The sequence below is a fragment of the Melanerpes formicivorus genome, unplaced genomic scaffold (genome assembly GCF_026170545.1).
Source record: "Melanerpes formicivorus ecotype bairdi unplaced genomic scaffold, bMelFor1.0.p_v2 SCAF_3, whole genome shotgun sequence".
NCBI lineage: Eukaryota > Metazoa > Chordata > Aves > Piciformes > Picidae > Melanerpes > Melanerpes formicivorus.
In genome coordinates this window covers 27,471,989-27,486,243 of record NW_027142355.1, presented here as the reverse complement: position 1 = coordinate 27,486,243, position 14,255 = coordinate 27,471,989, and the positions used below count along the sequence as shown (strand labels likewise).

The 14,255-nt window shown below is 56.2% G+C and overlaps 1 protein-coding gene across 1 annotated transcript; it reads left to right on the top strand.

The window, feature by feature from the left end:
• The first annotated feature begins 6,188 nt into the window (after positions 1-6,188).
• LEP (leptin) lies at positions 6,189-12,558 on the top strand. Its single transcript, XM_068169594.1, has 3 exons — positions 6,189-6,416; positions 7,541-7,702; positions 8,155-12,558. Exons 1-3 carry the CDS (start codon positions 6,357-6,359, stop codon positions 8,518-8,520), a joined length of 588 nt encoding a protein of 195 aa, XP_068025695.1. The 5' UTR covers positions 6,189-6,356; the 3' UTR covers positions 8,521-12,558.
• Positions 12,559-14,255: the final 1,697 nt, after the last annotated feature.

Sequence of the window (14,255 nt, the reverse complement as noted above, 5' to 3'; positions counted from 1 at the left end):
CACTCGCCACCACCGGGGCGAGCGCCACCCAACACTGGGACCCCCCCCTTTAATCTCTCCCCCCCGACCCTTAAAAACCCTTCCCAGCCCCCCCACCCCCCTCCAAACCCACCCTCCCTCCCTCCTCTGCACCCAGCGCAGCAGCGGCAGCTCCAGGTAGGACCCCGGGGGAAGGGGGGGGGAGTGGGGGGCTGCTGGAGAGAAGCTTTGGGATCACCCCCTCCCCCCCTAGAATTTCCGACACCCCCCTCCTCCCCAAGACATTTCTGAGCCCCCCCCCCCAAGAATGGATCCAACCCCCCACCCCCTCCATCCAGGGACAGCCCCCCCGAACCTGTCAGAACCTGTCATAAATTGGGGGGGGGTGGGGGGTGGGAAGGGGGGAAACGCCACCGGACCCCTCCCCCAGCACCCGGAGACTCCCCAGACCCTCTCCAACAGCACCCTGGAACCCCCCCTCAGCACCCGGAGGCCCTCCCCAGGCCCCCTCCAATAGCACCCTGTGACCCCCCCAGCACCCAGAGATCCCTCCCGGCCCCCTCCAATAGCACCCTGTGACCCCCCCAGCACCCAGAGATCCCTCCCGGCCCCCTCCAATAGCACCCTGTGACCCCCCCAGCACCCAGAGATCCCTCCCGGCCCCCTCCAATAGCACCCTGTGACCCCCCCCAGCACCCGGACACCCCCCAGGCCCCCTCCAATAGCACTCTGTGACCCCCCCAGCACCCAGAGACTCCCCCAGACCCCCTCCAATAGCACTCTGTGACCCCCCCCAGCACCCGGACACCCCCCAGGCCCCCTCCAATAGCACCCTGTGACCCCCAGATACCCCCCAACAGCACTGTGAGACACACCCCCCACCCCCCAAAACAGCACCCTGGGACCCCCCTAATCACCCGGAGACACTCTGACATCCTTCCCCACCCCCCCGCAATAGCACCCTCAGACACCTCCCCCCCCCAGCACCTTGACACCCCCCCCACCCCATTAGCAGCCTGGGACACAGCACCCCAACCCCCCCCAGATGATGGTGGAGATGGAGATGGTGGTGGTGGGATGGAGATGGTGGTGGGGTGGAGATGGTGGTGGGATGGAGATGGTGGTGGGGTGGAGATGGTGGTGGGGTGGAGATGGTGGTGGGGTGGAGACAGAGCCATGGGATGAAGATGCTGGTGGGGTGGAGATGGTGGTGGGATGGAGATGGTGGTGGGGTGGAGACAGAGCCATGGGATGAAGATGCTGGTGGGGTGGAGATGGTGGTGGGATGGAGATGGTGGTGGGGTGGAGACAGAGCCATGGGATGAAGATGCTGGTGGGGTGGAGATGGTGGTGGGATGGAGATGGTGGTGGGGTGGAGATGGTGGTGGGATGGAGATGGTGGTGGGGTGGAGACAGAGCCATGGGATGAAGATGCTGGTGGGGTGGAGATGGTGGTGGGGTGGAGATGGTGGTGGGATGGAGATGGTGGTGGGGTGGAGATGGTGGTGGGGTGGAGGCAGGGCTATGGGATGGAGATGGTGGTGGGATGGAGATGGTGGTGGGGTGAAGATGGTGGTGGGGTGGAGATGGTGGTGGGGTGGAGACGGGGCCATGGGATGGAGATGGTGGTGGGGTGGAGATGGTGGTGGGGTGGAGATGGTGGTGGGATGGAGGCAGGGCTATGGGATGGAGATGGTGGTGGGGTGGAGATGGTGGTGGGATGGAGGCAGGGCTATGGGATGGAGATGGTGGTGGGATGGAGATGGTGGTGGGATGGAGACAGGGCCATGGGATGGAGATGGTGGTGGGGTGGAGACAGGGCCATGGGACAGAGATCACAGGAGCCCAGAATCTTAGGGGCTGGAAGTGGCTTCAAAAGGTCATCCTTTCCAAGCCCTCTGCCAGAGCAGGATCACCTGCAGTAGGTGAGATGGGACCATGGGATGCAGGTGATGGAGGAATGGAGCCATGGGGTGAAGACAGGACCATGGGATGCAGATGAGACCGCGGGATAGAGTCATGGGATAGAGATGGAGTCATGGGATGGAGATGATGGTGGAAATGCAGATGGCTCGTGAGATGGAGGTGGGGCCACGGGTTGGAGATGGGGCTAGGAGATGGAGGTGATGGTGGGACAGAGACATGACTGCAGGATGGAGGTGGGGAACGTGGCATGGAGATGGTGGCAAGATGAAGGTGATGGTAGAGGTGGAGGTGATGGTAAAGGTGGAAATAGTGGTGGAAAGGAGATGGGACCATGGGTTGGAGATGGGGCTAAGGGATGGAGATAATGCTGGGATGCAGATGGAGAATGGAGATGGTGGAGAATGGAGATGGAGATGATGGAGAATGGAGATGGAGAAGTGGGGTGGAGATGGTGGGGTGGAAATGATGGAGAATGGAGATAGAGAAGTGGGGTGGAGATGATGGAGAATGGAGATAGAGAAGTGGGGTGGAGATGATGGTGGGGTGGAGATGATGGAGAATGGAGATGGAGAAGTAGGGTGGAGATGATGGTGGGGTGGAGATGATGGAGAATGGAGATGGAGAAGTAGGGTGAAGATGATGGTGGGGTGGAGATGGAGTCGTGGCATAGAAACAGGACCATAGGATGAAGATGCTGGAAGGCAGGAGTCAGAGAGCAGAGATGGGGCCAGGACGCTTCCCTAACTCCATCCAACAGGATCCTGCTCAGGGAAGGGTCCTGTCAGGGTGGCACACAGGTGCCATGGTCACCAAGATGCCACCACCACTGTCACCTTCCACACAGGCTCCATCCTGGCGCTAGTGAGACCTTCTGGACCTTATCCCCACTTGAAGACCCACCACAGGGGGAGTCCCTTCACTGCATCAACCCCTCTCCAGGACCTCCTGTGCCCACCCTTCTTTGCCACCTTAGATGCCACCTCAGAAGCCACCTGAGATATTACCTCAAGAGCCACCTTAGACACCACCTTCAGAAGCCATCTCAGAAGCTGCCTTAGTCACTACCTCAGAAGCCACTTGAGACACCACCTCAGAAGCCACCTCAGATACCACCTTCAGAAGCCACCTGAGACACCACCTCAGGCACTACCTCAGACACCACCTCAGAAGGCACCTGAGACAGAACCTCAGAAGGCACCTGAGACACCACCTCAAGGCACTGCCTCAGAAGCCAGCTGAGAGGCCAGCTCCGGCGCCCCCTGGCGATGCCAGCCGAGATGCCAGTCCTTGTGTCCCTCTCGGAGCTTTTTGCGGTCTGGGCTTGCTGTTCCTCCCCCCTGCTCTCAGGAAGCCCTTACCCCAAAAAGGATCTGCGGGGGGTCACCTCCACAAGGGGACACCACCCCCCAGCCACATGTCACGTGTCACCTAGGTAAGTCTTGGAGTAAGAGGAGTAGGGGACACACACACACTGCCAGAATGCCCCCCCCCAGGAAGGGGACCTCGGGGTGGGGACAATGGGAATGAGGTGGGTGAAGAAATGGGGGTGCACACCCCCCCTCCCCAGGGTCATTGTCAGGGTTGGGGGGGTGGCATCTGGGGACAAGGAGTTGGGGACACCCGGGGACGTCTGGGCATGAAAGCCACCCCACTGCCACAGCACCAGACACCCCCCCAGCCCCACTGTGTCCTACCTTTGTGTCCCCCACGCCCCCAGGGGTGAGGTCTGTCCCTTGCCACCTCCCCCCATATCCCCATGTCCCTGTGTCCCCGTGTCACTCGTGTCCCCCGTATCCCCCGTGTTCTCCCTGACCGCAGGAATTCCAGGATCCAGGAAGTCCCAAAATAACCTGGGATGGGGGGAGGGGAGGTGACACCGAGGGAGGGTGGTGACACTAGGAGGAGGACGGGAGGGGTTGTGACGTCGAGGGGACATCCCCACAGCATCCCAAGGAATTTGGAGTCCTTGTCCTTGTCCCTGTCCTGTCCCCAACCCTACCCCTATCCCCGGCTCCATCCCTGTCCCCATTCTATCCCCAAGACGCCATCCCTGCCTCCATCCCTGTTCCCTTGACCCCATCCCCTTGGCCCCGTCCCCATGTCCCTGTCCCCACGGTTCCAGATCTCTCCCCTCACATCCTTGACTCCAAGTCCCCGTGGGGGGCCCTTTCGAGCCCCCTCCCCCCCTCGTCACATTGTTCCGCGGTGCCACCGGGGGCCAGGGCAGTGACGAGGAGGGACAGGGATGCCCAGATGTGCTGGCGCCCAGATGTGCCCAGGGACAGCCTGCTCTCTGTGCTCAGGTCTCTGTGTGCCCAGGTGTGCTCAGGAACAGCTTTGAATGTGCCCAGATGTGTGTGTGAGCGTGGCCGGGGTGCCCAGATGTGCACACCCCCGTGCCTGGGCGTGCCCAGATGTGCCCCGGTACAGACTCCTGTGTGCCCGGGGCGGTGCACACCCAGGTGCGCTTGTGCCCAGGGACGCTGACACCAGATCTGTACATGCCCAGATGTGCCCAGATGTGCCCCGTGCCCGCTCTCTACGTGCCCCGATGTGCGTGTGCACAGGTCTCTGTGTGGCCAGATGTGCGTGTCGGGGGGGGGCACCCAGATGTGCGAAGTGGGGGGGGAGGGAATGGGTGGCACCAGCCTTCCCCCACACTTCCCCGGGGGCGTTCCCTGCGCCCGGTGCCCCCTCTGCCCAGTACCCCCCAGGAGCAAACTGGGGCACGCTGGGGTTGCGAGGGGGGAGCGAAGGAGAAGGGAGGGGACGACCCCGGGGTCGCGTGTGTGACCCCCCCGCCCGTACAGGGGACACCCCAGGCCGTCTGTGTGCCCCCCCCCCCGCGCGCACACACACACACACACACGGGTGCGTGTGCGTGTGCACGGCGCTGGCTGCGGGCGTGTGGCACGTACACGCGTGGGGGGGACGGGGACACGCGGGGATGGTCCCGTTGTGACCCCGAGCTCTGTGTGACCTCGGGACCCTGTCCCCTCTCACCACCGTGACCCAAGGGACTTCGGGGACGCTCTCTCCCCCCGCTCCCGCCATGACCCCAGTGTCGCGCCCCCCCCGCCGCCTCGCTGGTTCATGCCGGGACACACCCCCCACACCCCCTATGACTCAAGTGTCCCCAGGCGTCCCCCTCCCACTTTGGCTCATCCCGAGACCACCACCCCCACCCCCCCAATCCATGACCCAAGTGTCCCCCGCACCCTGCTTCATCCCGAGACCCCTTCCCACTGCGCCCCGCCATCCAAGTGACCTCAGGACACGCCCCCCCCCGCCCCCCCCCCATGACCCAAGTGTCCCCCAAACCTTGTTTCATCCCAGGACCCCACACACCATAGTTCCGGTGACCTCAGGACCCCCTTCCCCCCACCCCCCATATCCCAAACGTCCCCAAGTGTCCCCCAAACCTTGGTTCATCTCCCCCCCCCCCGCTCCCCTCCCACAATCTAGGTGACCTCAGGATCCCCCCCCACAACCCGTGTCCCCCAGAGTCGTCATCGTGTGCCCCCTCCCATTCTCTTTCTATCCCCTGCACACCCCCCCCAATTCTTACAATCCAAACGTCCCCAAGTGTCCCGTCCCCCCCCACCCCCCAGGGACAGACAGACAGACGGGGGGGGGGCGGGGAGGGGCTGTTGTGCAATGGCCCCCGCCGGGCTCTATTTAACCGGGGGGGCCCCCGCGGGACATGGAGCCGGCCCAGCGGAGAGCAGCCAGAGAGGGAAGCAGCAGGTAAGAGGGGGATCCCTCCCCCCCCCCCGAAATACCTCCCTCCCTTCCCCCCTCCACCAAAATAGCCCCCGCCCAAACAAAACCACCCACGGGGCAACCCCCCACCCCCCAAAATCACCACCCCCCACCCCCAAAATCACCACCCCGAAATACCTACCTCCCTCCACCAAAATACCCCCTGCCCAAATAAAATCACCCACGGGGCAACCCTCCACCCCCCAAAATCACACACACCCTCAAAACCCCCCCCGCCATCTTTCAGGACCCCCCCCCCCCCCCCCCCCCAATTTAGGACACCCCTTCATGAGATCCTCCCCGTGGGACACTCTCCCCCCAGGAGCCCCTATGTCTCTGCCCTGCCCAGTAACACCCCCCCCCCTCCATGGACACCCCCATTATCTTGGGGACAAGCCCCCCCCTCAATATAGGACCCCCCTCTATGGGACAACCCCCACCTGTGGGACAGTCTCCCCCCCCCAGTCTTCTGGGCCCCCCTCCCAGTGCCACTCCCCCCCCCCCCCCCCGAAACACCCTCTCCCAGTGTCCCCCCGTTCCTCAGCACCACAGGGACACCTCGAGCACCCCCGAAGTGCCACCTTCACCCACTGGGTGTCTCCCCCTCCCTCAGCTCCCTGTGCCCAGGCCACCGGGGTGGTGACACTTGCCCCTTGCTACCCTCCCCCGCCCCCCCTCATAGCCACACAATGTCACCATTGTCACCTCCTCTCCCCTTCCAGGCCCTGCGGTGTTGGGGGGACACTCGGGTGAGTAGCAAGGTGCCAGCTTCTCTTGTCCCCTCCTTGTCACCCTCCCACCCTGTCCCCATCTCCCCCCCATTCCCTTAGCCCTCCCCTGTCCCCCTTGTCCCCACGTCCCCAAGTGACAGGGACATCACCTCCAGGTCCCACCACTGCCCGCCCTCCCCTTGGCCTCACCTGAAGGTCCCCAAGAAGGTGGGGGACGAAGAGTTGGGGACATCACACCCCCCACACACACACACACACTAACGTCCCCTCAAACCACGTTGTCCCCAGAGCTTTTTGGTGCCATCACCACCACCACGGTCAAGGACACCGTGGGTGGTGGCCCCGTGGGTGGTGACCCTTGCGTAAGGGCTGTCTCCGGGAAGGTGAGGGTGGCACCGGCGGCACGGTGCCAGCAGGGACAGGGTGGCACAGTGACCAGGTGGCACCCTGACACGACGTGGCCACCGGCACGGGCTTGGCACCCTATCCCTTGCTCATGTCACCTCTGGGAGCACAGAGACGTGGGGGGGATGGGGACAAAGGGGTGGGGACAGAAAGGATTGGAGACGTGAGCCTTGGGAACCCCTTGTCTTCGGGGGGGAGGGGTTGTCCTCTCCCTGTGCCACCCTCTTTGTCCCTCCTCATGCCACGGTGTCTGAGGAGCAGCGGGGCGGGGGGAGGGGGGGTGAAAAGGGAGGTTGTCCCCTCCTTGGGACACCCGTGCATGTCCCTGCTCCTGTCACTTCTGAGGAGCACCGAGGGCGGGGAGAGGGGGGGAGGTGACACAAGGGTTGGACACAAAGGAGTGGGGACACAGAAGTTGGGGACCCCCACCTTGGCCAAGTGTCCCTTCCTCGTGCCACCCTTGGTGTCCCTTGCTCCTGTCACCTTACCTGAGATGTTCCTCGGGAGAGAACGTGACATGAGCAGGGGACAGTAGGTGGCACAGGGAGGGGGACAATATGCCAAGGTGTGGGTCCCCAGCTCCTGCATCCTCAATCCTCATGTCCCCAACCCTCCTGTCCCCCCTGCTTGGTGCTCCTCAGAAGAGGAGGGGACGTAAGAGGGTGGCACAAAGCTGGGGGACGCAAAGCTGGGGGACGCAAAGCACAGGCTGGTGGTGACATATTCTGGGGGTCCAGGGGAAGACCATGCGGTGGTGTCCTGAGCTGGTGGCGTCCCTTTGGGGTGCCCTGTGGTTGGTGACCCCCTTGGTTGGTGGCCGTCCTGTCTGCTTGGAGAAGGTCCGAGGGGACACCAAGAACCTGACCCGCACCCTCAGCACCCGCATCCAGCAGCTCCAGGTGACACCTTTGGGGGAGTGGGGAGGGGGCACACCCCATTTTTTGAGGACCTGACCCCCAGCAAGCACCCTGGGGACACCTCCCAAGCCAAGTGTCACCAAGGGTTGGTGGCATCTCAAGGGGGTCACGGAGGTTGGAGGTGGCATCTCAAGGGGGAGGAGGTCACTGAGGTTTTGGGGTGAGGAAGGACACAAGGGAGGGGTGTCCCCAAAATGGGAGGGGGGTGCCCAAGGATGGGTGAACCCAAAATGAGAGGATCCCCAGGGAGAGGTCCCCATGGGTGAAGGGGAAGGGGGGGGGGGGTGTGTCCTTGTGTCCCAAAATGGAGGGGTCCCCAGAATGGGAGGGTCCTGGGGCTGGTGTCCCCAAAATTTGGGGGTCCCACAGTGGGTGTCACCAAAAGGGGGGGTGGGGTGTCCCACCACCCTAATTTTTGTGTCCCTCCCCCCCAGCTCCTTCCGTTGCCACTGAGGATTCCTGAACTGGAGGAGCTACCTGGGGAGGGGGCTCCAGAAGGTCTGGTGGCCATGGCCCAGCGTCTGCAGTTCTTCCAGTTCCTCCTGACCCAGCTGGCCACCGCTGGTCACCAACCTCTGACCCAACTTGCCAACGACCTGGAGAATCTGGCCAGCCTCTTGGTCACCATGGCCACCCAACTAGGTTGTCCCCAAGTTGGTTTGGAGCCACCCCCCCTCATGGACCCACCAAGCGAGGTTCTGGTCCGAGCTCCTCACACGGTCACCACCTTAGCCTTGGGAAGGTTGAGAGGGTGTCTGGATGGCATTGCCACTCAGCTGGGAGGTCACCTCCTCTGCTAGGGGACAGGTGGGGAACATTATGGTGGGGACATCAACTTGGGAACACCAAGGTGGGGCCACCAACTTGAGGCTATCAACATGGGGCCACCAACTTGGGGCCACCGAGCTAGGGTCATCAACTTGGGGCTACCAATGTGGGGGCAACCAACCTGCGGTTGGCAACTTGGTGGACACAAGTGTAGGGACACCAAACTGGGGGCAGCAAGGTGGGGCCACCAACTTCGGGTACCAATGTAGGGACATCTCCTTGGGGCCACCACCTTGGGGAGACCCACCTGGGGCCATCACTTTGGAGCCATCCACTTGGGGACACCTTCTTGAGGCCATCAATTTGAGGCCACCACTTGGGGGCCACCACCCTGGAGCCACCAATCTAGGGCCACCAACATGGGGGCACCAAGGTGGTGTCACCACCTTGGGGCCATCAATTTGAGACCACCACCTTGGAGCCATCAATTTGAGGCCACCACCCTGGAGCCACCAATCTAGGGCCACCAACATGGGGGCACCAAAGTGGTGTCACCATCCTGGGGCCATCCATTTGAGACCACCACCTTAGGGCTGTCACCTTGAAGCCACCAATCTAGGGCCACCAACATGGGGGCACCAAGGTGGTGTCACCACTTTGGGGCCATCAATTTGAGACCACCACCTTGAAGCCATCAATTTGAGGCTACCACCTTGGGGGCCACCAATCTAGGGCGACCAACATGGGGGCACCAAAGTGGTGTCACCACCTTGGGGCCATCAATTTGAGACCACCACCTTAGGGCTGTCACCTTGAAGCCACCAATCTAGGGCCACCAACATGGGGGCACCAAAGTGGTGTCACCATCCTGGGGCCATCCATTTGAGACCACCACTTTGGGGCCATCAATTTGAGGCCACCACTTGGGGGCCACCACCCTGGAGCCACCAATCTAGGGCCACCAACATGGGGGCAACAAGGTGGTGTCACCACCTTGGAGCCATCAATTTGAGGCCACGACCTTGGGGGCCACCACCTTGGAGCCATCAATTTGAGGCCACCACCTTGGGGGCCACCAATCTAGGGCCACCAACATGGGGGCACCAAGGTGGTGTCACCACTTTGGGGCCATCAATTTGAGGCCACCACCTTGGGGGCCCCCAACACTGAGAGCATGACCTCCAGGGTACCTCTTGGGTAGTGCTGTTAGTGTTCCAGTGAGTGTTGTTACTGCTATTTAATGAGGTTTCTATTTATAGACTGGTCAGGATCTATTTATTAGCTAATATTTATCAATTGGTGAGCAGCTGATGGACCTCTCATTGCATTTACACAGCACCTGCACTGTTATTAATGTCACCATCGCTGCTATTAGTTGCTAGCACTGCTGTTATCAGCATTATTATCCCTATTATTAGCATCATTGTTGCTACCACTGCCATCATTTTTACCATTATTGCTATTATTGCCATTATTTTCACTATTATTGCTATTATTAGTGGTATTTCCACTATTAGTGCTGGGTTTATTGCCATTATTTTCACTATTATTGCTATTATTAGTGTTATTTCCCCTATTAGTGCTAGGTTTATTGCCATTATTACCATTATTTTTACCATTATTGCTATTATTACTGCTTTTACTACTATTATTCTGATCATTAGCATTATTCTGGCTATTATTATTGCCATTATTACCATTGGTTTTACTATTATTACTGGTTTTACTTTTACTATTATTACTGTTTTTACTGTTATTATTACCCCTCATTGCATTTATATGGCATTTGCACTGTTATTAAGGTGACCATTGCTGCTATTAGTGTTATTATTGCTATTATTGGCACTATTTTTACTATTCTCACTGTTGTCATTGCTGCTGTTCCCATTATTTTTACTGCCCTTAGCCTTATTTTGACTATTCTTACTGTTATTGCTGATACTACTCCTGTCATTGCTTTTTTTTTTTCACCTCTTATGGCAATTATTAGCATAGTTTTTTACCATCCTTACTCAAATTATTGCTAGTAATATTGCTGATTACCTTTTTTTTAGCTATTATTACTATTAGGATTGCAATTAGAGTTTTACTACTATTACTGCTATTGTCACCATTATCTACTATTATTGTTACTGCTATGATGTTACTAGTAGCATTATTACCACCATAATTACTATTATTAGTAGCATTATCATTATTATTTGCTATTATGATCACCATTATTTGCTAGTAATTGTAGGATCATCATTATTTGCTATTAGGCTCACCATTATTTGCTGTTATTATCACCATTATTTGCTATTATTGTCACCATTATTTGCTATTATTGTCACCATGACTTGCTATTAATAGTGTGTTCACCATTATTTGTTATTGTCACCATTATTTGCTGTTATTGTCACCATTATTTGCTATTAATAGTATGATCACCATCACTTGCTAATAATAGTGTGCTCACCATCATTTGCTGTTATTGTCACCATCATTTGCTGTTATTGTCACCATCATTTGCTATTAATAGTATGCTCACCATCACTTGCTATTGTCACCATCATTTGCTATTATTATCACCATTATTTGCTGCTATTGTCACCATCATTTGCTATTAATAGTATGCTCACCATTATTTGCTATTATTATCACCATTATTTGCTATTATTGTCACCATCATTTGTTATTAATAGTATGATCACCATTATTAGCTATTATTGTCACCATCATTTGCTATTAATAGTATCATCACCATTGTTTGCTATTATTGTCACCATCATTTGTTATTAATAGTATGATCACCATTATTAGCTATTATTGTCACCATCATTTGCTATTAATAGTATCATCACCATTGTTTGCTATTATTGTCACCATCATTTGTTATTAATAGTATGCTCACCATTATTTGCTGTTATTGTCACCATTATTTGCTGTTAGTGTCACCATTATTTGCTATTAATAGTATGCTCACCATCATTTGCTATTATCACCATTGTTTGCTATTATGCTCACCATCATTTGCTATTATTGTCACCATTTGCTATTAATAGTGTGCTCACCATTATTTGCTATTAATAGCATGCTCACCATTATTTGCTATACATCATTATTGTATTATTACCACCAATATTCACTATTATTATTACTCCTAGTAGTAGCATCACCACAATTTCCTCCTACTGTATTATTGTCACCAGTATTTACTCCTATTGTATTATCACCATTATTTACTCCTAAGACTACTATTATTGCTATGATCGCCATTATTTACTACTATTATTATTGCTCTTAACACCATTACCTTTACTACTACCTTAAGACCACGCCTGCTGCTATTCCTACAGTTATTGATACTATTAGTGCCATCACACCATTATCTTGACTATTATTAAGCACGGGCTATTATTTATTTGCTAATGGTTACTGCTGTGATTATTTTCACTGCCTCCCTCTAATGTCAATATATTTACTCTCTTGTTGCACCTATTAATTCACTGTGATGACTCTTGCTGGTATCACTGTGATGACTCTTGCTGGTACACTATCAGTAGTAGCATTATTACCACCACTCTTTTACCTTTATTAGTATTATTCACTCATTGACCATTCTCAATGCTAATTTACTGTTAATTACTATTACTATTGTTAACACTACCATCAGTAGTAGTATTTTCATCCCTATTTTACCTTTATTACTATTATTTACTTCTACTAAGTATTTGCTATTGTTGCACTATTGTTAGTAGTATTACTCTGTTGTACCTTTATTACTTGTATTTACTTCTGCTATTTTAAATGCTCCCTATTTTTATTATTCCTACCCTTATTCCCCTTATGAATGCCCTGGTGTTATTATTCCCATTATTAACTCACCACTCTTCCTGTCACACCACTCAGTTATCACCATTATTGATCGCCATTATCAATCACTATTAAGTACCTATTCCACACACACCCCCCCCAACATGGTCAGGTGTTGGTGTCCCCAGTGTCCCTATCACCAGCTACTGGTGTCCTGTCACAGTATCACCAAGGTTGGAAGAGACCTCGAGGATCACCCAGCCCAACCTGTCACCACAGACCCCATGACTAGACCATGGCACCAAGTGCCACATCCAATCCCCTCTTGAACACCTCCAGGGACGGTGACTCCACCACCTCCCTGGGCAGCACATTCCAATGACGAACGACTCGCTCGGTGAAGAACTTTCTCCTCACCTCAAGCCTAAACCTCCCCTGGTGCAGCTTGAGACTGTGTCCCCTTGTTCTGGTGCTGGTTGCCTGGGAGAAGAGACCAACCCCTTCCTGGCTACAACCACCCTTCAGGTAGTTGTAGAGGGCAATGAGGTCACCCCTGAGCCTCCTCTTCTCCAGGCTAAACAATCCCAGCTCCCTCAGCCTCTCCTCATAGGGCTGTGCTCAAGGCCTCTCCCCAGCCTTGTTGCCCTTCTCTGGACACGCTCAAGTGTCTCAATATCCTTCTTAAACTGAGGGGCCCAGAACTGGACACAGTACTCAAGGTACAGCCTAACCAATGCAGAGTACAGGGGCACAATGACCTGCCTGCTCCTGCTGGCCACACTATTCCTAATGCAGGCCAGGATGCCATTGGCCTTCTTGGCCACCTGGGCACACTGCTGGCTCATGTTCAGGCAGCTGTCAATCAGCACCCCCAGGTCCCTCTCTGTTTGGCAGCTCTCCAGCCACTCTGACCCCAGCCTGTAGCTCTGCATGGGGTTGCCGTGGCCAAAGTGCAGCACTCGGCACTTGGACTTGTTGAATGCCATCCCATTGGACTCTGCCCATCTGTCCAGTCGGTCGAGGTCCCTCTGCAGAGCCCTTCTGCCCTCTAACTGACTAACATCTGCTCCTAACTTGGTGTCATCTGCAAACTTGCTGATGACTGACTCAGTCCCCTCAAGCAGATCATCAATAAAGATGTTAAAGAGCACAGGGCCCAGCACTGATCCCTGGGGCACACCACTGGTGCCTGGCTGCCATCTGGATGTGGCATCATTCACCACCAATCTCTGGGCTCAGCCCTCCAGCCACTTCCTAACCCAGCACAGAGTGTTGTGGTCCAAGCCACGAGCTGACAGCTTAGCCAGCAGTTTGCTGTGGGGGACAGTGTCAAAGGCCTTGCTGAAGTCCAAGTGTCACCAAAGCTGGGGACCAGTGTCCCCACATCCCCATTACCGGGTTCCAGTGTCGCCACCCCCTGGTGCCGGTGTCCCCATCTCTGGGTGCTGGTGTCCCCATCAGCTGGTTCCAGTGTGACCATCATTGGGTGCTGGTACCCAAGGCCAGGTGTTGGTTGTCACCACAGCATGCTGCTGTTCCCACTGTCAGGTGACAGTGTCCCCAAGTGCCCAGCACTGGGGTCCAGTGTCCCCACGGCTGGGCGCTGGTGCCGCCACCCCCGGCTGTCCCATCATCAGCTGCTGCTGTCACCATTGCTGGGTGCCAGTGTCCCATCCCCACAACTGGGCAGCCCTGGGAACCAGTGCCACCACCGCTGGGTACTGGTGTCCCCATAGCTGGGGCCCAGTGCCACCATAGCTGGGTTCCAGTGCCACCACAGCTGGGTACTGGTGTGTGTCCCCCTGGTGTCCCCACAGAGCTCCATCTCAGGGTATGGGGAAGGTGTCCCCAGGGACCTGGTGGCTTCAGGGGTGGCAGGGGACACCCCAGGGATCCTCAAGATGGGATGGCTGGGAACAAGGGACCCTGGGAGACATGGCTGGGGACACTCGGGGACGTGGCAGCAGCTGGC

Excerpts from the sequence above, each read along its gene's own strand:
- LEP (XM_068169594.1), top strand. The coding sequence starts at position 6,357 with ATGTCACCATTGTCACCTCCTCTCCCCTTCCAGGCCCTGCGGTGTTGG. Across the intron at positions 6,417-7,540 it reads GGTGTTGGGGGGACACTCGG|GGGAAGACCATGCGGTGGTG; the intron begins GTGAGTAGCAAG and ends CTGGGGGTCCAG. Across the intron at positions 7,703-8,154 it reads CCCGCATCCAGCAGCTCCAG|CTCCTTCCGTTGCCACTGAG; the intron begins GTGACACCTTTG and ends CCTCCCCCCCAG.